The 24,357-nt window shown below is 38.2% G+C and overlaps 1 protein-coding gene and 1 long non-coding RNA gene across 2 annotated transcripts in view; one reads left to right on the top strand and one right to left on the bottom strand.

Annotated features, from left to right (window-relative positions):
- Positions 1-1,624: 1,624 nt before the first annotated feature.
- TNFAIP6 (TNF alpha induced protein 6) lies at positions 1,625-24,082 on the bottom strand. Its single transcript, XM_003818305.4, has 6 exons — positions 23,904-24,082; positions 17,592-17,729; positions 15,458-15,619; positions 11,430-11,658; positions 8,084-8,124; positions 1,625-2,306 (listed from the first exon to the last, which is right to left on the bottom strand). The coding sequence occupies exons 1-6, from the start codon at positions 23,995-23,997 to the stop codon at positions 2,137-2,139; spliced, it is 834 nt and encodes a 277-aa protein (XP_003818353.1). The 5' UTR covers positions 23,998-24,082; the 3' UTR covers positions 1,625-2,136.
- The window catches only part of LOC130541279 (uncharacterized), a 43,044-nt gene continuing 20,985 nt past the window's right edge, over positions 2,299-24,357 (top strand). Inside the window, exons 1-2 of the long non-coding RNA XR_008955318.1 lie at positions 2,299-2,482; positions 8,760-8,881. This is a non-coding gene — a long non-coding RNA (uncharacterized LOC130541279). The remainder of the gene's footprint in view (positions 2,483-8,759; positions 8,882-24,357) is intronic.

Raw genomic sequence — 24,357 nt, 5'->3', positions numbered from 1 at the left:
CTCTGTGTAGCACTCCTTCCTTCTGGGTGTGGGGCAGGACTCTTCTGGAATGAGGGTCTTCAAGGGAGAAGGAGGACAGAGAGACCTTTCTAGGTTTTATGGCGTGCTTTTTGGGAGAGGAGTCTGTAACTAGACTTGAGGAAGAGGAATTTTGGTTCTGGTTGCTTTTTTTTTTCTTTTTTTAAAGACAGGATCTCACTCTGTCTCCCAGACTGGAATGCAGTGATGCAATCATAGCTCCAGTGCAGCCTCAAACTCCTGGGCTCAAGTGATCCTCCCGCCTCTGCCCCCCAAGTAGCTGGGACTACAGACATGTGGCACTATGCCCAGATAATTTTTAATTTTTTAATTTAAAACTTTTTTCATAGAGATGAGGTCTTGCTATGTTGCCCAGCCTGGTTTTGAACTCCTGAGCTCAAGAGATCCTCTGCCTCGGCCTTCCAAAGTGATGGGATTACAGGAGTGAGCCACTGCGCCCGGTGAATTCTGGTTTTTATGACTTGCTTTGGAAGAGGAAGACTTGGGGCAAGAGGGAAGATGGAAGGAGAAGGTCACAGAGATCTTGCTTCTGAGGCCTTCCAGTCTCCTTTAGCTCAAAGTACTTAGTATCCCAAAGTGTCATACTTTAGGGTATCGTCTGAGTCCCAACATCCCTCATTACCGAGTAACAACTGTGTTTTTCCTCCCTAAAAAGGTGAAGTGACAAAACAAAAATAAAATATAGATGAATACATGTCATATCTTATAATGGGAATTTTTATTCTCTTAAATAAAAGTTATAGGAGGTCATTGGTTTGGACTTAGCTTCTGCACCAGGCCAAAGAGACCAAACCAAAATGGAGTCACTCATGCTAAAGTTTCACACCACCAACCTGAAATTAGTTGTTTATCTGACCTCCCAAGAAACCAAGAGCCACAGAGAGATAATAGCCAAACCCTCAAACAGACCAGTTTTAGCTGGCATGATAAGGAAGTTGCCTCTGCTTTAACCTTCATAAGAAAAGTAACTTTGAAACAACCAGTCTGCTTTTTGTTTTCTGTTTCTGCTCTCCTCAGCCCTTTTATATCAATAAAACCAACCTCCTCTGCTCAGCTCATCAGAACACTCATTCTATGTTAAAAATGAGGTGCCTGATTCTAGAATTGCAAATAAAAGCCAATTAAGATCTTTAAACTAAATTTGTTGTCATTTTGTCTTTTGACAGTCCTAAACATAAATATGAGAAAAGAGACCTCAGCAAAATCAAGTATAGTTGCAAATAAATTTTAACATTTGATATATTTTAAAGAACCATAAAAGTAAAAGACAAAATATAAACTAAAAATTAAATTACAGCATATATGACAAACATGGACATATATAATAATTTCTAACAAATCAATAGAGAAGATTATATCAGTTTTTAAAAATAGTGAAAAAAGGGAATGGAAAAATAATTCACAAAAAAAATTAACAAAAAATTATATAACCATCAATCTCATGAATAAAGAAATGCAAATTCAAAGTACAGTGAGGCCTCATTTTTGCCTATCAAAACAGAAAATTTTATTTTAATTAACCTTTGATTCAGTAATTCTATTTCCAGGTCCTTGTCTTAAATAATTAGAGAGGTGCACAAATATGTGTGTTCAAGGATATTTATTGCAACAATATTTATGAAAACGACCTGAAATTCCAACAATAGAGACAGACTTAAATAATGCATAAAACATTCATATCATAGAATATTTTACAGCTGTTTAAAATCATGTTTTTGTAGAATAATCAATGATTTCAGAAAATGTTTATAAAGTTCAAGATTTAAAAAGTATAATACAAAACTGTACATAGAGCAGGATTCCAAAATTTCAAATGCAAAAACATATAGGTACATATATACATATACCACAAATAGAAAAATGACTGAAAGAAAAAAATATGAAAATGTTAACGCTTGTTATTTCTATGCAGTGGGATTATGAGAGATTTCATTTTCTCGTTTAAAGTTTCCTATATTTTCCAATTTTCCCTAAATTATGTATTGCTTTCACATTTAGAAAAATAATAAATAAATGTTAATAATAACAGTGAGATCAAAGGAGTTCCAAAAGATTCCAACATAAACACTGTGTGTTTTGATCATCCTTTTTTTTTTTTTATAAGTGGCTAAATCTTCCAGCTAAAAAGTTTTTATTTCCAGTAGAAGTAGTACTTGTATTTTTTCCTTGACTGGATTTGGATACAGGATCCATTGCAACATATTTGATTTGGAAACCTCCAGCTGTCACTGAAGCATCACTTAGAAACTTCAAGGTCATGACATTTCCTGTTGCGGGGAAGGAGGCAAAAGAACAAAGATGTTACTCTCCTTTGATTTGGCTGACAATTCAAAGACTCTTCATTCTCATAGGAGAATATAAGAATTCATGAACAAGATTCCCAGAATTCAGAGGTCGATTCTCAAGCTGAAGAGTCTGTGGTTTCATTGCCGCATGGGACAGGGTGAGAGACGTTTGTATTTTTTCCTTTGCTCCTTCAATCTATCCTACAGGAAATTGTGTCTATTGTATTTATTTATTTATTTTTGAGATGGAGTCTCACTCACTCTGTTGCCCAGGCTGGAGTGCTGTGGCGCAATCTCGGCTCACCGCAACCTCTGCCTCCCGGGCTCAAGCGATTCTCCTGCCTCAGCCTCCCGAGTAGCTGGGATTAAAGGCACACACCACCACACCTGGCAGATTTTTTGTGTTTTTACTAGAGATGGGGTTTCACCATGTTGGCCAGGCTGGTCTCAAACTCCCGACCTCAGGTGGTCCAAGCACCTCGGCCTTCCCAAGTGTTGGGATTACAGGCGTGAGCCACCGAGTTGGCCTCTCTCTTGTATTTAAAAGGTACTCTTGGGCTGGGCCTGGTGGGTCACGCCTGTAAATCCCAGCACTTTGGGAGGTCGACGTGGGCAGACCACCTGAGGTCAAGAGTTCCATACCAGCCTGACCAACATGGTGAATCCCCGTCTCTATTAAAAATACAAAAAATCAGTCAGGCGTGGTGGCGTGTGCCTGCAATCCCAGCTACTCGGGAGGCTGAGGCAGGAGAATCCTTGAACCCGGGAGGTGGAGGTTGCAGTGAGCCAAGATTCTGCCATTGCACTCCAGCCTGGGCAACAAGAGCAAAACTCCGTCTCAAAAAAAAAAAAAAAAAAAAAAGAAGATACTCTTTGTAGAAGGAACATCCACGGAATTACAGGAGAATGGCAGGGCAGGTCAAACCAGCGATGGGTGGATGAGTTATTTACTAAATGATGTCAGAGCAACAAGTTTCACATTTATTAGAAATGAAGCTAGATTCCTACTTTACACAGAGCACCTAAACACATTTTACCGTAATATAAAGACCAAAATGTGCTAAATAAAAAGGAAAAACTTTATTATATAACATAAAATATAGGAATATTTATATCTTTTTCAAAAAGGAGGCAAAGGCCTTCTTTTTGTTTGTTTTTGGAGACAGGATCTCACTATGTTGCCCAGGCTGGTCTCAAGCTCCTGTGCTCAAGTGATCCTTCTACCCCAGCTTCCCAAAATGTTGGGGTCACAGGCATGAGCTGCAAATATATATAAACAAAAGCAGAGTATATACATTCCTAATGCTTGCTTTTATCTATTAACTCATTTAACCCCCACAACAACACTGCGAGGTGAGGGGGATACTTTTTAAATATTCATTTTACAGATAAGAAACTGAGGCACAGAGTGACTACTAAGTAGCTTGCCCAAAGCCACAGAACTAAATGGGCAGAGTCAGGTTTGAGCACAGGCAGTCTGGTTTCCGAGTTCATGCTCTGATTCTCAGACTGCTATTTTCTCATATTTGGAAGATTTGCCTAAATACAAAAAAAATTTTTTGCACGAGACAGACTGAGAGAAAATAGGGTTAATATCTCTAATATACAAAGAAATAAAAAAGAGAAAGACAAAAGCGCCAAAGAATATGCAAGAAATATAAATTCATAGGCAATTCATAGGTGTTCAAAGGGCTAATAGACATTTAAAAATGTGTTCAAAAACACTACCAAAAATTCAACTTAGATTATTAATGATACTTTTTTGCTCTTCTATTGTGAGAGAATTCAGAGAATATTCAGCTGGTTAAAATGCAAATTGGTTAGGTATGAGTCGACAGGCCTTATTAAAAAACAAACAAACAAACAAACACAAAAATGGCCGGGCACGGTGGCTCACGCCTGTAATCCTAGCACTTTGGGAGGCCGAGGGGGGTGGATCATGAGGTCAGAAGATTGAGACCATCCTGGCTAACACAGTGAAACCCTGTCTCTACTAAAAATACAAAAAATTAGCCAGGCGTGGTGGCGGGTGCCTGTAGTCCCAGCTACTTGGGAGGCTGAGGCAGGAGAATGGCGTGAACCCGGGAGGCAGAGCTTGCAGTGAGCCGAGATCGTGCCACTGCACTCCAGCCTGGGCGACAGAGTGAGACTCACTCTCAAAAAAAAAAAAAAAGAAAAGAAAAGAAAATGTAAATTGGGAGTCAGCCAGGCAAGGTGGTTTACGCCTGAAATCCCAGCACTTTGGGAGGCTGAGGCAGGAGGACAGCTTGAATTCAGGACTTCAGGACCAGCCTAGGCAACATAGCAAAACCCCATCTCTACTAAAAATAAAAAATAAAAATTAGCCTTGTGCGGGAAAATCACTTGAGCCTAGGAGTTTGAGGCTGTAGTGAGCTGTGATGGCGCCCTTGCACTCCAGCCTGGGTGACAGAACAAGACCCTGTCTCAAAAAAAACAAAAACAAAAAAAAAAAAGAAAAGAAAAAGAAATGTAAATTGGCACTGTAGGAATCTATTTTTTTTAAAGTAGAATTACTGAGTAAAGACAGAGGTTTTAAAATGTTCATTGAAATGTTGAATAACAAAAGAAAAAAATCAGAATCAAATGCCTCAGAATGTTAAATATTAGTACATGACAAATTACAGTATATCCATACAGTGACCTATTAGGCAGTCACGAAAAAGAATTTGAATGATCTAAATATCGTACTCTGACATGGAAATATGTCCATAGTTTCCACGTATATAATGTTTGTATAATAGAAAAACATCTGGAAGGATGGTCACTACAGAGTTATCAAATGCCTTTCTGGGATGGAGAGGTGAGGAGAGTAGGCACATCCTTACTTTTATATCTCTTATTAATGTGGTAGGATTATGGACAATTTCAGGTTCTTTCTTTCTTTCTTTTTTTTTTTTTTTTTTTTTGAGACAGAATATCACTCTGTCTCCCAGGCTGGAGAGCAGTAGCATGATCACGGCTCACTACAGCCTTGACCTCCCTGGACTGAGGTGATCCTCCTACCTCAGCCTCCCGAGTAGCTGGGACTACAGGTACGCATCAGGATGCCTGGCTAACTTTGTATTTTTAAATTTTTTTTGAAAGGGAATCTTACTTTGTTGCCCAGGCTAGCGTGCAGTGGAGCCATCTCAGCTAACTACAACCTCTGCCTCTCAGGTTCAAGTGATTTTCCTGCCTCAGCCTCCTGAGTAACTGGGATTACAGGCACGTGCCACCACACTGGGCTAATTTTTTGTGTTTTTAGTAAAGATGGGGTTTCACCATATTGGCCAGGCTGTCTTGAACTCCTGACCTTAAGTGATCCACCCGCCTTGGCCTCACAAAGTGCTAGAATTACAGGTATGAGCCACTGTGCCCGGCTGACTTCTGTATTTTTTTGTAGAGACAGGGTTGCATCATGTTGCCCAGGCTGGTCTCAAACTCCTGAGGCTCACGCCTCTCACCTTGGCTTCCCAAAGTGCTAGGATTATAGGCACGAGCTACCATGCTTGGCCAATGTCTTTATTTTCTATTTTTGTTTTGTAATCTATACCCTGGGTTGAGTAAGCGTATATTTAAAAAGAAAACCAGATCAAAATGTTAATAGTATTATGCTTGATAGGAATTTTTTTTTTTTTTTTTGAGATGGGGTCTTGCTCTGTCACCCAGGCTGGAGTGCAGTGGCACAATCTCAGCTCACTGCAACCTCTGCCTCCCAGGTTCAAGCGATTCTCCTGCCTCAGCCTCCCAAGTGGCTGGGACTACAGGCGTGTGCCACTGCACCTGGCCAATTTTTTGTATTTTTAGTAGAGACGGAGTTTCACCGTGTTAGCCAGGATGGTCTCGATCTCTTGACCTGGTGATCCGCCCACCTCATCCTCCCAATGTGCTGGGATTACAGGCGTAAGCCACCACACCAGGCCTATGCTTGATAGGATTTTATGTTAACTGTATCTTATATCTTCTTTTTCTATTACTTTGTATCAATGTCCTCTTCCTGATTTTTTGCTAAATCTTTGGCTTTTTTGTTTTAACTATATTCTTTTCTGTTTCTTGATTTGTTTCTCTTTGAATGATAAATTGTGTGGGGTTTTTTTCCCCAGTTTCTTGTAGTTGTGCCAATAAAACCCCACCACTGATTTGATTACATTTGGAGTAAGTTGTCTATTTTAGAGAAAAAAGGAAAATGTAAAATTTCAGACTTCTTTTTTTTTTTTTGAGACGGAGTTTTGCTCTTGTTGCTCAGGCTGGAGTGCAATGGCGCTATCTTGGCTCACCACAACCTCTGCCTCCCGGGTTCAAGCAATTCTCCTGCCTCAGCCTCCCAAGTAGCTGGGATTACAGGCATGTGCCTCCATGCCTGGCTAATTTTGTATTTCTAGTAGAGACGGTGTTTCTCCATGTTGGTCAGGCTGGTCTCGAACTCCTGACCTCAGGTGATCGGCCTGCCTTGGCCTCCCAAAGTGCTGGGATTACAGACGTGAGCCACCGCACCTGGCCTAGACTTCTTTTTAACTTCTTTGTTTAATAGGATTCTCATCCCCCAACTACCTCCTACAGCAATAAGATGTTTTCTTTCAACTTTCTGTTATTATAAAATATATTTTCAAGAAAGGAATGAGAGATAAGTAAATGGTTTAATTTAATAGGTTATCTTTCTTAAGGGAGTTTGTAACAGAATAATGAACTAACAAGGTTTAAGCATTAATCATTCAATAACAGAGCAGGAAGTTCCATCTGTTACAGTTATGACGAATAAATTAGAATTGAGTCACTGAAAGGCTGGGGTGTGGGAGTAAGTTAACTAGTAGTATCTGAGTACTTAGAAATTGCAACTCAATGTAGTTTTGTTGTTTATAGTTGCAGAAGTACTGTGATAGTTTTATGACATGGGAGAAAATAGAGCACATAAAAATGCCAGCTGCTGGTGCTGGTGATGGAAATAAAATAAAATACTGAATACATGTAAGAAAGGAAGTTTTTAGCCAGAAAATAGCAGTATGGGATAAATTAAAGAGTGATATTGCATATTGAGATAAATTTATGCGACTACAGGGCATTTCTTGAGGTACATTTCTTGGAACAAAGTCACAGAAAATAATGGGGGGGTGGGCAATATTTGGAAAGCACTACCTATTATATCTGGTCTTTTCAGATTTACTACGCATGATTAGCATATTAAAAGATCCCTGCTGTCTTCCAATAAAGAAACCTGTTTGATATTGTTTAACCCAACGTTTTCCAAATTTATTTGACCTTAGAGCCCTCTTCTCATGTAACATCTATTTAAATCTCACAGAACTTTGTTATTTGAAACATTCTCTGGAGAATATTGTACTAAGATAAAAATGTAATGAATATGATGTAAGATTGTTTTAGTGACAAAGATTTTTAATGACTTTATAAATGACTTCAACCCTTTATCAATGAAAAATTTCAGCCATTTTATTAGCACATTTATGGAAATCATAAACTATAGCAATATTTGTGGATTTGCAGATTCAAGACTCTCAGATACATTACATTTTCAGCAAAGAAGAGTTTATACATTTTTTAGTGCAAGCAGTTGGCATAAATCTTTAATTTTTTTTTTTTTTTTTTTTTGCATTTTACAAGCTAGCAAGCTGCATCTAGTGTTGGTTCTTTCAACTTTAAAAAGTGAATAATAACTACTATTTACTATTTAACAGTGTCCCTTTACTTTCAGGGACACTGTAAAGAAACAAATCATAGTTTTGGTCCTCAATTTAGAACCTTACCTGTACTGATGATGTCATCTGGAAGCTCATCTCCACAGTATCTGAAAAGGAATTTTTAGAAAAGAGATGTCACAAAAATGAATATTATACAGCTAGTAAAGTGGCTGTTACTGATAATTAAGCCTCTAAGTAATAGCTCATTGTTCCATAATTTTTAAAATTTCTATTGTTATTTTACCTGGATTTGTAAGAGAGAATAAGAGTTAAAACAAAGTTTGTTATTTGAAATAATCTTCTTACAATATTGATGATATTTTATTTTATTTTATTTTATTTAGATGGAGTCTTGCTCTGTCGCTCAGGCTGGAGTGCAGTGGCGCAGTCTCGGCTCACCGCAACCTCTTCCTCCTGGGTTCAAGCGATTCTCCTGTCTCAGCCTCCCAAGTAACTGAGATTACAGGCATGCACCACCACACCTGGCTAATTTTTGTACTTTTAGTAAAGATGGGGTTTCACCATGTTGGCCAGGCTGGTCTTGAACTCCTGGCTTCAGGTGATCCTCCCCCCTCAGCTTCTCAAAGTGTTGGGATTACAGGTGTGAGCCACCGCACCCAGCCAATGAGATTTTAAAGGAAAGATATGTGTGGCATTTTTACTTTGTGTAACTAGAAAATTTTGTGCAGCAGATAATTTGAATCTATTTGGAAAAATTAAAATTTTCTTTCTTTTTTTCCAGATGGAGTCTCGGTCTATAGCCCGGGCTGGAGTACAATGGCACAATCTCAGCTCACTGCAACCTCTGCCTCCTGGGTTCAAGTGATTCTCCTGCCTCAGGCTCCCGAGTAGCTGGGATTACAGGTATGTGCCACCACACCCTACTAATTTTTGTATTTTTAGTAGAGACAGGGTTTTGCCATGTTGGCCAGGCTGGTCGCAAACTCCTGACCTCAGGTGATCCAACTGCCTCGGCCTCCCAAAGTGCTAGGATTACGGGCATAAGCCACTGTGTCCAGCCTTAAAAATTTATTTCTAATTAACTTTATAAAGTTTTCTTCACAGTTGTAGAAGATGGGCATATGCTTGGTGATATTAATATTTTGAATTCTAGGATAGACTGATTTAAATCTGGAAAAATTATTTTGGACCTTATAGGTGTAAGAGGATTTGATTTTTATCTGAATCATGACTTGAAAGGAACCCTTTTACACATATAAAAAGGTAAGGGTTTTACAGGTTTCTAAATATGTAATTTATTCTAGAGGAAAAGTCTAAATTTACCTAAAGGGTAAATTATATAATATAAATCCAAGAAATAACAAATTAGCCTGTTCAAACCTCCTAAAGACAGTAGTTTATTATTTTATATAAGATAGGATGTTGCTGTATTGCCCAGGCTGAAATACAATGTTTATTCATAGGCTTCTTCCCAATTCTCAGCACGGGAGTTTTAATCTGCTTGTTTCTGACCTGGGCACGTTCACCCCTCCTTAGGCAACCTGGTGGTCCCCGACTCCTGAGAGGTCATCATATTGATGCTGCTCTTAGTGTGGACACCCCACCAGCATAGCGCACTGTAGCCCAGAACTACTGGGCTCAAGTGCTCATCCTGCCTCAGCTTCCAAAGTAGCTGGGACCACAGGTGTGCCTGCCTGTACTTTGTTCTTAATTCCCCAACTCTACTTCGTGTCTTCATCAAACTATTTTTATAAACTATCTTTTCTCTATAGCAGTAGTCTGTCAGCTAAAGAAGAAAACAAGGCCAGGTGCGGTGGCTCACGCCTGTAATCCCAGCACTTTAGAAGGCTGAGGCAGGCGGATCACCTGAAGTCAGGAGTTTGAGACCAGCCTGGCCAACATGGTGAAACCCCACCTCTACTAAAAATACAAAAATTAGCCAGGCGTAGTGGTAGGCGCCTGTAATCCCAGCTACTCGGGATGCTGGGGCAGGAGAATTGCTGGAACATGGGAGGCAGAGGTTGCAGTGAGCCGAGATTGTGCCACTGCACTCCAGCCTGGTGACAGAGTGAGACTCCATCTCAAAAAAAAGAAAAAAAAAAAAAGAAAAAAAGATGTAGAAAGAAGAAAACAAAACAAAAAATATTTTCCCTTAAAAAACTCTTCATTTTTGCAAGAAATGCCTTTGGTTTTCTTTGTATTTAAATTACACGTTCAAAATCAACATAAAAAGGGATTGAGTTTGTCATTTTTAAGTTGTCCCCATTACCATTTTTTCCCCATTAAATTACTATCATGTATAATAGAGAATTGAAAACTGATAGTCTATTGATAATTGATAGTCTAAAATATGGGTTATTAGGTGGGGACCTGAATATATAAAATACCTAATTGTACACTCTTTAATTTGCAATATATCATAAGACACTCAAAATTCAAAGTATATTAAAGATTTGGAGTGTGAAGAAAAAGGTTGTGTTCTAGCATGTTGAAAAGCCAAAGGAAAAATATTAAAGAGAGAAAGGGTTAAACTTTGCTTATTTACCTTACTTCCATAATACTTAGCACAATGCTTTGTAGGAAGAAGAAAGGCAACAATTACTGAATTTATAATCCTTTTTTTTTTTTGAGACAGAGTCTTGCTCTGTCACCCAGGCTAGAGTGCAGTGGTGCAATCTTGGCTCACTGCAACCTCCACCTCCCGGGTTCAAGTGATTCTCCTGCCTCAGCCTCCTGAGTAGTTGGGATTACAGGCGCCTGCCACCACGCCCAGCTAATTTTTGTATTTTTAGTAAAAACAGGGTTTTGCCATGTTGGCCAGGCTGGTCTTGAACTCCTGACCTCAGGTAATCCACTCACCTTGGCCTCCCAAAGTGGTGTGGATTACAGGCGTGAGACACCGTGCCCGGCCCTATAATCATTTTTAAGGTTGTAAGAAATTAGAACTTAAAAACCTGAACAATTTTTGCAACTCACATATCTTTCTTCCTCCTATTGTTAGTCAGATCTTGAGGTGTTTATAAAATAGACTAACTAGTTCTTACAACTTAGCCATAATCAAAAGGCAGCTCTCACTACTTTAATAAGTATGTTATAGTCAGATCTTGAGGTGTTTATAAAATAGACTAACTATTTCTTACAACTTAGCCATAATCAAAAGGCAGCTCTCACTACTTTAATAAGTATGTTGTAGTCAGATCTTGAGGTGTTTATAAAATAGACTAACTAGTTCTTACAACTTAGCCATAATCAAAAGGCAGCTCTCACTGCTTTAATAAGTATGTTGTAGCAGCCAGCTAAGAAAAATCTTTGTTGAAAAATGATATGGTGCTTTAGGAGAGTAGAACTATTCCAAAATCAATATTATAGGGACAGTTGAGGGAAAATTAAAGAAGCATCAAACAAAATACTGGACATTCATTTAACTTCCTGTATGGGGACCCATACGTACCTTCCCACAAAGCCATGGACATCATCGTAACTGTCATATATTTCAACATAATCAGCCAAGCAACCTGGGTCATCTTCAAGGTCAAAATCTAAAAAACTCAGGTGAATACGCTGACCATACTTGAGTCTAATGTGCCAGTAGCAGATTTGGTTATCTTCGTACTCATTTGGGAAGCCTGGAGATTTAAAAATTCGCTTTGGATCTGTAAAGACACCACCACACTCCTTTGCTGAAATGAGAAGAAAAAAAACGTAAAAACCCCAAAGCATTAGGAAAAACATTATCCCTGTTAAAAATGACATTTCTTAGCAATCTATTACTTTTTATGAAATGTTAAGTGTCTTAGTATACAGCATCTATGGTATATTATGTATGCTTTTAGCTAAAGAATAAATGTATTTTTTCATCAATAGTTACTAAATTCTCTAAAATGAACATGGACTCTTTGTGAATTTATTTTTATTTTTATATTTTGAGACAAGATCTCGCTCTGTCACCTAGGCTGGAGTGCGGTGACCCAATCATAGCTTATTGCAGCCTTGAACTCCTTGGCTCAAGCAATCCTCCCACTTCAGCCTCCTAAGTAGTTGGGATGACAGGCATGTGCCACCCAGCCCTGGTAATTTTTATTTTTTTTGTGTGGAAATGGATCTTGCAATGTTGCCCAGGCTGGTATTGAACTCCTGACCTCAAGTGAGCCTCCTGCCTCTGCCTCTGAAAGTGCTGAGATTATAAACATGAGCCACTGTGCCCAGCCATGAATTTTAAAAAAGTAAATATAGTAAGAAAAAAATGGCTAGGTGTAGTGATGCTCACCCTTAGTCCCAGCTAACTGGGAGGCTGAGGCAGAAGAATCTCATGAGCCTAGGAGTTTGAGGCCAACCTGGGCAACATAGTGAGACCTCCAGCTCTAAAAAATAAAAATAAAAATAAATTTTAAAATTAAAACAATTGTAATGTAATTAATTGTACTTTAAAAAATATTTTTATTTTATCTTTTAAGGCATAACATAACAAGTGTTTTGTGCACACGCCTATTTTTTGTTGTTGTTTTTTGAAATGGAGTCTCACTCTGTTGCCCAGGCTGGAGTGCAGTGGCACAATCTTGGCTCACTGTAGCCTCTGCAATTGTTCAAAAAATTCTTATGCCTCAGCCTTCTGAGTAGCTGGGATTACAGGCATGAGCCACCACGTCTGGCTAATTTTTGTATTTTTAGTAGAGATAGGGTCTTGCCATGTGGGCCAGGTTGGACTTGAACTCCTGACCTCTGGTGATCGACCCACCTCAGCTTCCCAAAGTGTTGGGATTATAGGTGTGAGCCATGGCACCTGGCCTATGTCTATGTATTTTGACAAATATATACACATTTATATTACAAACAGCCCTATCAAGATGGTAGGGACTTTGCCCTGTGGTGTCACCATATGTCTTCAGGGCCACAAGCACTTAGAATAATGGATCCCATAAATTCTGCTTGGAAAATCATTATACAATTTCATGATCGCAAGAGACTTTAAAGTCTCTCTAATCCACTTAAAAGGAATAATTTATAATTATTCTGTATACTGCCTTTACTGATTTTAAACTGATACCCTAATCCTAATATTTTAAGATTTGATGGAGATATTCATGTTTGTTTTTCCAAGTCATTCATCATTTAACAGATTTCAGTATGTTATAAATTGTCATAAGAAAAACAAACACATATAAAACAAAACAAAAACGCTGTCTCAGAATCAGTGGTTTGCAATATGACCTAGAGGGAAAGCTAGGAAGAAGCCCTGGTTAATTTTAATTCCATATCAGGTAAGTGTCTAATGTCTAGAAAAAAGGTGCTCCCCAGCCTTTCTATGCTCCTGTTCTGCTTTGATGAAATAAAGCAGAACAGGAGCATAGAAAGGCTGGGGAGCAACAAATGAAGGTCAAGGATCTAGTTCAAGCTTGGTGACTACTCTACACTTCATTTTCTTCATTGGTAAAATAAATGTAGCCATACCTTTCCCATTATCTATCACACAGGGTTATTCTAAGGATAAAATACAGAAAATAATTTAAGGATGTTATGCAACCCATAAGCTATTCTTACTGTATAATAAAATATACAACACATAGTTTGTATGTCTGCATAAGGATGTATATTGCCAGCTTTAGGAGTGAGTTGTTCCATCCCATAGCATCCAATCTTTGTTGTATATATTAATAGATTAGAAAAAATTCAAATATTGAACTAATTTGGCTGCCTATTTGGCTATATTTATTTAGATCTATATTTTATGTTATATCTAGTTACTGCCTCACCTATTATTTAGAATATCAGCTCTAACTTGGTGACATTGATTAATCAATAATGATTGCTTTATTTTTGTGAAGCCATTATTTTTTTTTTTTATTCCAGTGATGTTTCAGTGAACTGTTCCCCTAGTGCTAGTTCAGGCGGTCAAGTCTCCTTCAAGTTAACCACATCCTAAATAGTCAGCATACCGCCAAATCCAAAAGCGAGCTCAATGCACTGAGAATTGGGTAAAAACAAATCTCCCAGGATTCTGTATTCCCAGAGTGTATTCAGCCTCTCTGAGAAAAGAAAGCAACTTATAATAATTTATAATTTAGGATTATATTCTTATGAAAGGGCAATGAAATACTGAAAGGGCCGTTTCATTGGCACTTCTTCAATGACTCTAGAGTTTAATCTATGGAAATTATCCAGTGGAAGCTCACAGATCCTAAAGTTTATCAAGTGAAAGAAGAATCAGAGAATACATTTGAAAAGAAGAGTTACTCTTAAGAGTAAAAAAGAGTGGTCTGCATAAATATATTTAAGAAAATGTAAGAGAGGGAGGGAGGAAAGGAAGATACATATTGTTGACATAACTAAATATAGGACTAAATTAGTACTGTATAGTATAGGACTAAATAAGCTTAAAGCATGTCAAAGTGACTTGAAAGTTAAAGTTACATAAATGCACTGTTAAGTATTTATTCCTATTTTGTCTCAGTTAAGACTAGTTGTAGCTGTAGGCAAAAATCTTTCTACTTGGACTACACATAATTTTGAGATATAGGTTAGTTACAGACATGAGAAACTATTCTCCAAATGTTAATATCATTAAATAATAGATTTTATAATAATACACTAAAACCTCACTATGTAACTCTCCTACTGTGTTATGGAATTTCTTATAGGGTAAATCCAAATGGGACACATCTGAGGATGTTTATGATCCTAAATGCCAGGAAGACTTTGTAACATACTGTAATATTTTGTAACATTGTCCTGGTGGAAATATACCCAAAAAGAACAGCCTACTTTTTCTCCAAGACCATGACCTAAGAATAATTCTTTATAGTAATTATGAGTTAATTTTCTCATTATTTCCTAGTTGCAAGCAAACATGGAAAAAATATGAATAAAAATATATGGTATAATGATAGCTAGTATATACAGTATATAATTGTTAAACCATAGAATTAGAGTTGCTTAGTTTGGAAGGACTAGCATATATACACAAAAAGAAATTAAGGAAAGAATTTATTTGTTTACTTTGTCTCCTTTTCCCCATTGTATCAAAAGGACAATTTTGAATAGTTAACATTTGGTAGCATCACTTTATTGTTTTAGCTAATTTACTGTGACAAGTTTTTAATCTGCTTTTTTATTTTCTTTTTCTTTATGGCTGGGAAGTTCCCTGGCACAGAGAAGATCTGAATTCTCAGTCCCATCTGCCTAATCATTATTGACTCCTGATTTGGGGTTACTTAATTCTCTAAGTTTCAATTTCCTGATTTCTAAAATAGGTATAACAATAGCTCCTTGAAGAATTATTGTGAATATTAAGTTAGAGTGTAGACGAAGGAACACAACTCAATGTCGGGTATAGTATAAGCACTTTATGAATTGTAGTTATTAGTAGTAGTTATTATTACCAAAATCAATTATTTCTGGAAAAAGTAGCCATTTCTTTTTTAACAACCTCTTAGCAGCATGGAACTGTTTTTGCAAAACATAAAATTATTATTTTTAACACACCGTGTGGGTTGTAGCAATAGGCATCCCATCTTTCACTCCTATTGAGACGGACTCCATAATCAATAATGCCAGTTTTTCCAAATCCACAGTTGGGCCCTGGCTTCACAATGGGGTATCCAACTCTGCCCTTAGCCATCCATCCAGCAGCACAGACATGAAATCCTGCAAGAAGAAAAAGAGTTATGGACTAAACAGGTAAACTGTCTTGGCTAAGCAAAAGTCATCTTAGCAAAGATAGCCACTTCCAATAGTAAGTTTCTTAACTGGTCAAATCCAGTTCATGTAAAAGGGAGAAAATTGCTTCCTTAATTAGACAAAGTGTGAATACACATGAAATATAACTTCTGATTTTTATTGGAAAACTACCTCTTACTTGAAAAAAATGCAAATGGACTACAAATTATTGTGGGTATGAAACTAATCCAAGTTCAGAGCTGGCTTCTTTTCACAAATGACTTATGGAATGCCATGAGACAATTTCTGAAATTATCAATTTTGAAAAAATATTTTCAAGTGGTAATTTAATTTCTATTTTAGGATCAATTAAGATATTTGTAATATCTTATTTATTTATTTTTTGAGACAGAGTGTCACTCTGTCACCCAGGCTGGAGTGGGGTGGTGCAATCTCGGCTCACTCCAATCTCTGCCTCTTGGGTTCAAGCAATTCTCCTGCCTCAGCCTCCTGAATAGCTGGGCTTACAGGCATGCACCACCATGCCCAGCTAATTTTTGTATTTTTAGTAGAGATGGGGTTTCTCCATGTTGGCCAGACTGGTCTCAAACCCCTGACCTCAAGTGATCTGCCCACCTCAGCCTTCCGAAGTGCTAGGATTACAGGCATGAACCACCACGCCTGGCCTATTTATTTATTTAGAGACATGGTCTTGCTCTGTCATCCAGGCTAGAGTGCAGTGGCATGAACACAGCTCACTGCAGCCTCCACCTCCTGGGTTCAAGCAATCTTCCCACCTCAGTCTTTAGAGTAGCTGTGACCACAGGTGTGCATCACCACAACTGGCTAATTTTTTTGTTTTTTTTGTAGAGATGAGGTTTCGCTATGTTGCCTAGGCTGGTCTTGAACTCCTGAGCTCAAGCAGTCCAAAGTGCTGGGATTACAGGTGTGAACCACTGCACCCTATCAGATATTCGTAATGTTTTAAAAGATTTGAATAAAGATAAATTCTCTCATACATTTCAAACAAAGGCTCAGCCCTGTTTCCTTTGCTCAGCCTCAGAGGCTGTTTTAGTATCTGTCAATGCCACCAAGAGCAATTTTACTAGAGGTCCAGGATGGCCAGTAAAGACTATGGGCTTTGTCTCTTCCATTCCAGTTACTATGCCCCATGCCGCCCCCTGATTACAGACCAGCAGTCATCTGGGCAGGCTTTGGGGCATTTGAGAAAACACTCTTATTTTTTTTCTTGAGTAATGTATCAACTTTGCCGGATGTTATCCAGTCAGCAAAGGAGTTCTGAATGGGGGTGGCCCATTCTCCCCAAAGGCCAAGAGAGATGGTAGCAATCCACTTTTGTATAAAGAAGCATGTAACACCAGTTGATTGCTGGGATTTTCACCAGGTCTTCTGATACCATCTTCCCAGTTTCTTTCTGCTTCTATCTCACGACCTTCCTGTCCTCCTTTTCCTTATAGCTTTTGATCCTGAAGTACAAATACATTCTCCCACTTAATGGAAAAAAATTGGGGGAAAAAGCCACTAAATTCAATATTTCTCTACCAAGTAAATTTCCTTGTAAGACTCAATATAGTACTATAGCATCATTTAACAGCCTCCATACTGAGAAGTCAAAGAGACAGAACAATACTAAAAAGAATAGCAATGGCATTGAAATTAATGAGAAATTTAAATAATATTGAAATAATGAGGTTTTCATTTTCTTTTGACTTGTATTTTATTAGGTCACACTGGGTTAAGACTCCACATAAGTTGCTGGTACTAGAAACTGTCTGCCAACTCTAGGCAGATGGATAGAAGTCAGAGAGCAGAGATGTCCTAGGGGCTTAGTGATATATCAGAAGGGGGTTGGAGAAAGAAGTCTTACTAGGGCTTAGGAAAGATGGATTTTTTTCCTCCAAGGATAAAAAAGAAGAAAAATCATTGTGAAATCAGTTACCAATTTTTCTGGCTGCCTCTAGCTGCTTGTAAGTTGCGAGATGGCCGCCTTCAAATTCACACACCGCCTTAGCTTCTGCGTAGGTGAGCTTGTATTTGCCAGACCGTGCTTCTCTGTGGTACACACCGGCTGCTCGTTCTGCAAAATCAGATGATGTCGTAAAAGCACTGTTGTTCCTTCTTACGGAACAGGGGAAATTTTGTGGCCTCAGCTGGAAGATTACAACAGCTATTGTTCCTGCCAAAGGGCTTTCTGGGTTGGCTGCCTTGGGTAGCTAAGTTTTCACTGTTAGGAAGCTTTGGGGAAAAATCTGAATGAGGGGGAATTTTAGGGGAATTTGGGGCCATAAACAGAAACTTTAGGCTAAATTATGTTTTTTTGTTTGTTTGTTTGGTTGGTTTTTGTTTTGTTTTGTTTTTTTGAGACGGAGTCTCTCTGTCTCCCAGGCTGGAGTGCAGTGGCGCGATCTCAGCTCACTGCAAGCTCCGCCTCCCGGGTTCACACCATTCTCCTGCCTCAGCCTCCCGAATAGCTGGGACTACAGGTGCCCGCCATCACGCCTGGCTAATTTTTTTTTTTTTTTTTAAAGTAGCGACAGGGTTTCACCGTGTTAGCCAGGATGGTCTTGATCTCCTGACCTCGTGATCCACCCGCCTCGGCCTCCCAAAGTGCTGGGATTACAGCCATGAGCCACTGGGCCTGGCCTAAATTGTGTTTTTGATCTGATAGCCTGAAATAAAGTTTTCATTTTTTTTAATTTTGTATTTTTATTTTGTGAGACGGAGTCTCACTCTGTCGCCCAGGCTGGTGCAATCTGGGCTTACTGCAATCTCCGCCTCCTGGGTTCAAGCGATTCTCCTGCCTCAGCCTTCCGAGTAGCTGGGATTACAGGCATGTGCCACCACAATCAGCTAATTTTTGTATTTTTAGTAGAGACGAGGTTTCATCATGTTGGCCAAGCTAGTCTTGAACTCCTGACCTCAAGTGATCCACCTGCCTCGGCCTCCCAAAGTGTTAGGATTACAGACGTGAGACTCTGTGCCTGGCCTAAAATAAAGTTTTTAATACAATATTGTATTGCAACACTATCCACAGGTGATAAAGTTTTGGCTTTCTGTTGGATTTAAGCTATATAAAAACTTGCAAAGGTAAGCAATAGGGGAAAGAAAAGGAGGTGAAGGCAAAAGAAACTAGTGAAGATGGATCCATTATGTAGGCTCACAATGATGTAGAAAAATAAGCTAAAATATCCAATTGAGGGAAATGACTAATGCAATATAATTAAGAATTTAGGCCGGGTGTGGTGGCTCACGCCTATAATCCCAACACTTCGGGAGGCCGAGGCGAGCGGATCACGAGGTCAGGAGATCTAGACCATCCTGGCTAACACGGTGAAACCCTGTCTCTATTAAAAATACAAAAAATTAGCCAGGCGTGATGGCAGGCACCTGTAGTCCCAGCTACTCGGGAGGCTGAGGCAGGAGAATGACATGAACCCGGGAGGCGGAGCTTGCAGTGAGCCAAGATTGCGCCACTGCACTCCAGCCTGGGCGACAGTGAGACTCTGTCTCAAAAAAAAAAAAAAAAAAAAAAAAAAAAAAAAAAAAAAAAAAGAATTTAGTAAAACAAATAAAAACTGAGGAAAGATCTGAAGGGATCCAAAGCAAATACGAAATTAGGGAAAAGAAAAATAGATTCAAACACAGCAGAGAAAAAACTGGACACACCTAACTACCAGTTAATGCCTCAATTTTTTATCTGATTTGTCTTTTTTAGTTCACATATTTTTCCCAACATATTTTAGGCAGTGTTAAGTCATACATGAGTTGTCTTCCAATAGATCACTGTTTAAATGGATTGTTTTGAGTTTGGAGTCCCTTCTACCATAGAAACAATGTGAAAAGATTCCCAGGACAATAGTCATAACATTAGCTCTGTAGTTAGCTCTAATAGTTCTATGTAGTCTGACATTATGGTTAAGTCTCTGTATCCTGACCTGTGCAATCAGCCACCCTTAGGACCATTTGCAGTGAGGACATACATATTTCTTGGCACCAAGAAATGAATCCAGGAGAATTAGAAATATAGTTCTTTGTTTTCCACCCCAAACTGAAGTTGACATTGCCACAGCTCAATAAGAGAGGGTGCTTGTTTTTCTGAACTCCAAGGATCCTGCTCTTATACATTACATAGTAAATCCCATTACTCACACACAGAGGACCTTAGTCAATCTGATGCTCGAGGTCAGAGAATACCAGGAACATCAGTCAAGTTGTTTCTCTATTGAAAGATGCCTGCTGCCCAGTGTCCTTCGTACGGCAAAGCCTCATTAAACTTTTGCTAGTTTTCAATTTAGTTACTTTGAACATCATACCACGGGGTATTTTGCTAGGTGCTGTGGGTCAGGTTCTATCCTCAAGGAACTTGGACACTAGTGAATATTTTGAATTTCTTTATCTTGAAATAGAGGAACACTAAAGCTTTTGGTAGAGACAGGAGGCCTGTTTAGCTTACTTACGTATTATAATAGAGATTGTTGTTAATCATTAAAAATGTTAAAAATTATATTTCCTAAGAATAAAGATTAAAAGACCTGTATTTGAAAACAAATTTTGTAAAAATTATTTTAATGTATACAAAGTTTTCTCAAACTGATTTTCTTCATATTTTATTTCAAAATTAAAATGTGATGTATACGGAAAAAATTAACGGAGATTTGGCCGGGCATGGTAGCTCATGCCTATAATTCCAGCACTTTGGGAAGCTGAGGCGGGTGGATCACCTGAGGCTAGAAATTCCAGACCAGCCTGGCCAACATGGTGAAACCCCGTCTCTATTAAAAATACAAAAAATTAGCCGGGTGTGGTGGTGCACGCCTGTAGTCCCAGCTACTTGGAAGGCTGAGGCAGGAGAATTGCTTGAACCAGGGAGGCAGAGTTGCAGTGAGCAGAGATCATGCCACAACACCCCAGCCTGGGCGACAGAGTGAGACTCCGTCTCAAAAAACAAAAAAACCAAAACAAAACAAAACAAAAAAATTAACAGATTAAAAAAATAATAATTTTAAGTTTTCCTCCAAGTAATTTTTCATTTTTTAAAAATCTTTTATTTTAAATTCGGGGGTACATGTGCAGGTTTGTTACATAGGTAAACTCACATCACAGGGGTTTGCTGTACAGATTATTTCATCACCCAGGAATTAAACCCAGTACCTCTGTTCCTCTCCCTTCTCCCACCCTCAGTAATTTTTCTTAAACTTTTGGTACCTACTGAAACTTGTCTAGTAATAACATAATAACAGAAATAGCAAAAAATTTTTGTTATAATTTCTGATTTAATTTATTAAATATTAACATTCCACTTTGTTCCTCTAATAGCACCAAACTTCCCAGTATGTTGCCATATGAACAAATAGAGAACTCTTGGAGTATGTACCTGACAATTTTAAATAAGGTGTTTTATTAAAAATATTTCTCAATTCAGAATTTTGAGCTATTAAGATGGACCTTTGTACAATGAATCCTAATTTTACCTTTCAGAAGCAATAATATTTTATTAATTTATCTAGTCAATAGTCATTTATTAAAACTGAAAATTTGTTTAATAAATGTTTTCTCCTTTTAGTGAGTGGCGGCAGTAGAAATGGACTTTGGTTCCACTGCTGTTTCTACCATGGAGTTGTATAACCAGATGAGCCTCAGTTTCCTCATTTGTCAAATGGGACTAATGATAGCTTCTGGACCACAGAAGGAACTCAAGATACGTCACTTTTCCTTTCTTTCTTTTTTTTTCTCTGAGACAAAGTCTCACTCTGTCACCCAGGCTTGAGTGCAGTGGTGAGGTCACGGCTCACTGCAACGTCTGCCTCTTGGGCTCAAGTGATCCTCCCACTTCAGCCTCCTGAGTAGCTAGGACTACAGGCATGCACCGCCACACCCAGTTAATTGCGTTTTTTTTGGTAGAGACAGAGTTTCTCTATGTTGCCCAGGCTGGTCTTTTTAATTCCTGGGGTCAAGCAATCTGCCCACCTCAGACTCCCACAGTGCTAGGATTACAGGTGTGAACCACCGCATCCCACCTTCCTTTCCCTTCTTTTTCAGATTCAACAATAAAAATAATTGCTTATCTGTGCATTTTTTATTCTCATGATCCATGTAAAATGATTGTAATTTCTTGTCCTTAACTGTTGTTTGTTTTTGTTTTGTTTAAGGTACTATTTTAAAAATTAGATGATACCGGAGTTAAAATAAGCCTTAGGGATCCTTTACTTCAACCTTATCATTTTACCAGATTGGAACCATAACCTAGAGAATTTAAAGTAAACTTGTCCAACTTGCGGCCTGCCAGGACGGCTTTGAATGTGGCCCAACACAAATTTGTAAACTTTCTTAAAACATTATGAGTTCCCTGGGCCAGGTGCGGTGGCTCACGCCTATAATCCCAGCACTTTGGGAGGCCAAGGTGGGCGGATCACGAGGTCAGGAGATTGAGACCATCCTGGCTAACATGGTGAAACTCTGTCTCTACTAAAAATACAAAAAATTAGCCAGGCGTGGTGGCGGGCGCCTGTAGTCCCAGCTACTTGGGAGGCTGAGGCAGGAGAATGGCGTGAACCTGGGAGGCGGAGCTTGGAGTGAGCCGAGATGGTGCCACTGAACTCCAGCGTGGGCAACAGAGCGAGACTCTGCCTCAAAAAAAGGAAAAAAAAAAAAATTATGAGTTGCCCAAGACAATTCTTCTTCCAATGTGGCCCAGGGAAGGCAAGTGTCCTGTTCTTGATAGTTGCTAACAGATGTATCCCTTCTAATCCAACTATCTTTCCTTCCTAAATGGTTTCTAAAAAGATTATATTGATCCAACCAACTATAAACATCTGTGCTAGGCTGGCTGGTCAAAAATTTGCCCCAGATTGAAGCAATTTGCAATTATCCTGACCCTCAGATTTGTAGCATACATTAATAGACATTTGAATTTGCTTCTCTCTACCTCTGGGGCAAAACTTCTATTGTCCATGTTTATATTTTTGTAACATATGACAACACTTTAAAAGACAACTCTAAATTACTTGATTATTAGAGGGTTTGATAATATTTCAAAGTTTATCTGCATGGATTTAATTCTTACTAGCTTTATGACATTTAAAAAAAATCCTGACAAATATGAGCGTATTTCCTATATTTGACTGTATGCAACAAAAATAAAGAGATGGGCTCATTCCTCTACTAAATTTCAGATCCCATCTTGGCCAAATGGATCACAGTGAAATTCGTTCACTGGCTCAAGCTGAAAAAAATAGGCGGCAAGGCTGTGCATTACAAATTAGGCTTTTTAATGAAATCCGCATGGTTGCAGTTATTACCAGAGAGAAACATGCTGAAAGGGAAAATATGCTACAACTGTGCTGTTTAGCAAGCATAAAATCAAAATCTAGGTTAATTTTGCCTTCTCTTTATTTCTTTATTCTATGCAAGAATCTATGCATTTTCCCCCAAGAAATTCAATTTTTTTTACTATTAAACACAATAATGAACATAGAGCAATATCAATTTGTATCATGAGAATTAAAGCATTGTTTAGCATACTGTAATCTAAGGGGTGTTTTGGATTTTCTGCATTTTCCTTTTTTGATCTATTGTTTATCTTCACTGTTTGGCCTGTCTCATTCCTTACATTTAACAAAACAAAATAACAAAAGAAACTTTCCTTGTCTAACAAAAGGGTCAGAAAAGTATTTATATGGATAGTAGAAACAGAAAGAATCAAAGTGGTAAGAATGCATTCAGAAGGAGAAACATTTTTCACTTTTTTCTGTACTGCAAGCTGGCTTGGTCAAAATAGTCAAAATGTTTGAAAAAACTAAGATATAGACTATAGCTCAGAGTACATGAAGCAATTATTATAAAATTTTCATATACTCCAATTTACCTGTTAGGATTCTGAAATCTGATTGCAAATGCATTGACATAAAAACAGAAGACTATATTGAAGTTTCTAGTTGGTTAAAGAAATACTCCTCACTGTACTACTACATCTGCTTTGAAAAGTTTAAAAATATATTTTCATACTGAATATAAATATTAACTGCTATTTTCTACTGAACAATTCACTTTATAAAATGCTATTTTTAAATTTTAGAGGACAAGAACACTTAAAAAAAAAAGCATATGTATTCCAAAGGCTATCTTTCCTAAGCATTTTCTTTGAGAACATCAGCCTTGTACAGAATAGAAAAAGTTACTGCTTTAAATTTCCTTCTCCATGATTTAAAGAATTGACATTCTCAACAAGAGGCTCATGAGTGAAGGTTCTTACCAAGCCATATGGAGTTATGAAAAATTCCATCCTTGAATCCCCATCCTTGAGTGTCTTCCCATAGCAAGAGAAATAAGTAAATTAAGATGATCATATCGTCAGTTGTAGTGAAGTAACAGCCTGTTAGGGGCTGCTCACAAATTCTCAGAGCAGCGGCTGAAATGTGACTGAAACATCTGGTTTCCACATCTTTTAAATAGTTTTTTTCAACTGTGAGGTCAGCAAGTACTCTCCAATGGCATTTTCCGCTGTAGAGTTACACAATTATCTCAGTGTCTGAAGCAAATCCTCTGACTCATTTGCATTGGCAACCAAAACTAAGGAGATAGAATGATCATCTATGTTTTAAAATTAACTTACTAAGAACGGAGTTCATTTATTGTTAGTCACAAACACTTTTCTGTTAGAAAGTTTGTGTAACTTGATGCAGATTTAGCAGTGATTAAAAGAAAGT

Source organism: Pan paniscus, chromosome 13 (assembly GCF_029289425.2).
Source record: "Pan paniscus chromosome 13, NHGRI_mPanPan1-v2.0_pri, whole genome shotgun sequence".
NCBI lineage: Eukaryota > Metazoa > Chordata > Mammalia > Primates > Hominidae > Pan > Pan paniscus.
Note: the sequence above shows the minus strand (reverse complement) of the source record. Positions and strands in the feature narration are given on the sequence as shown.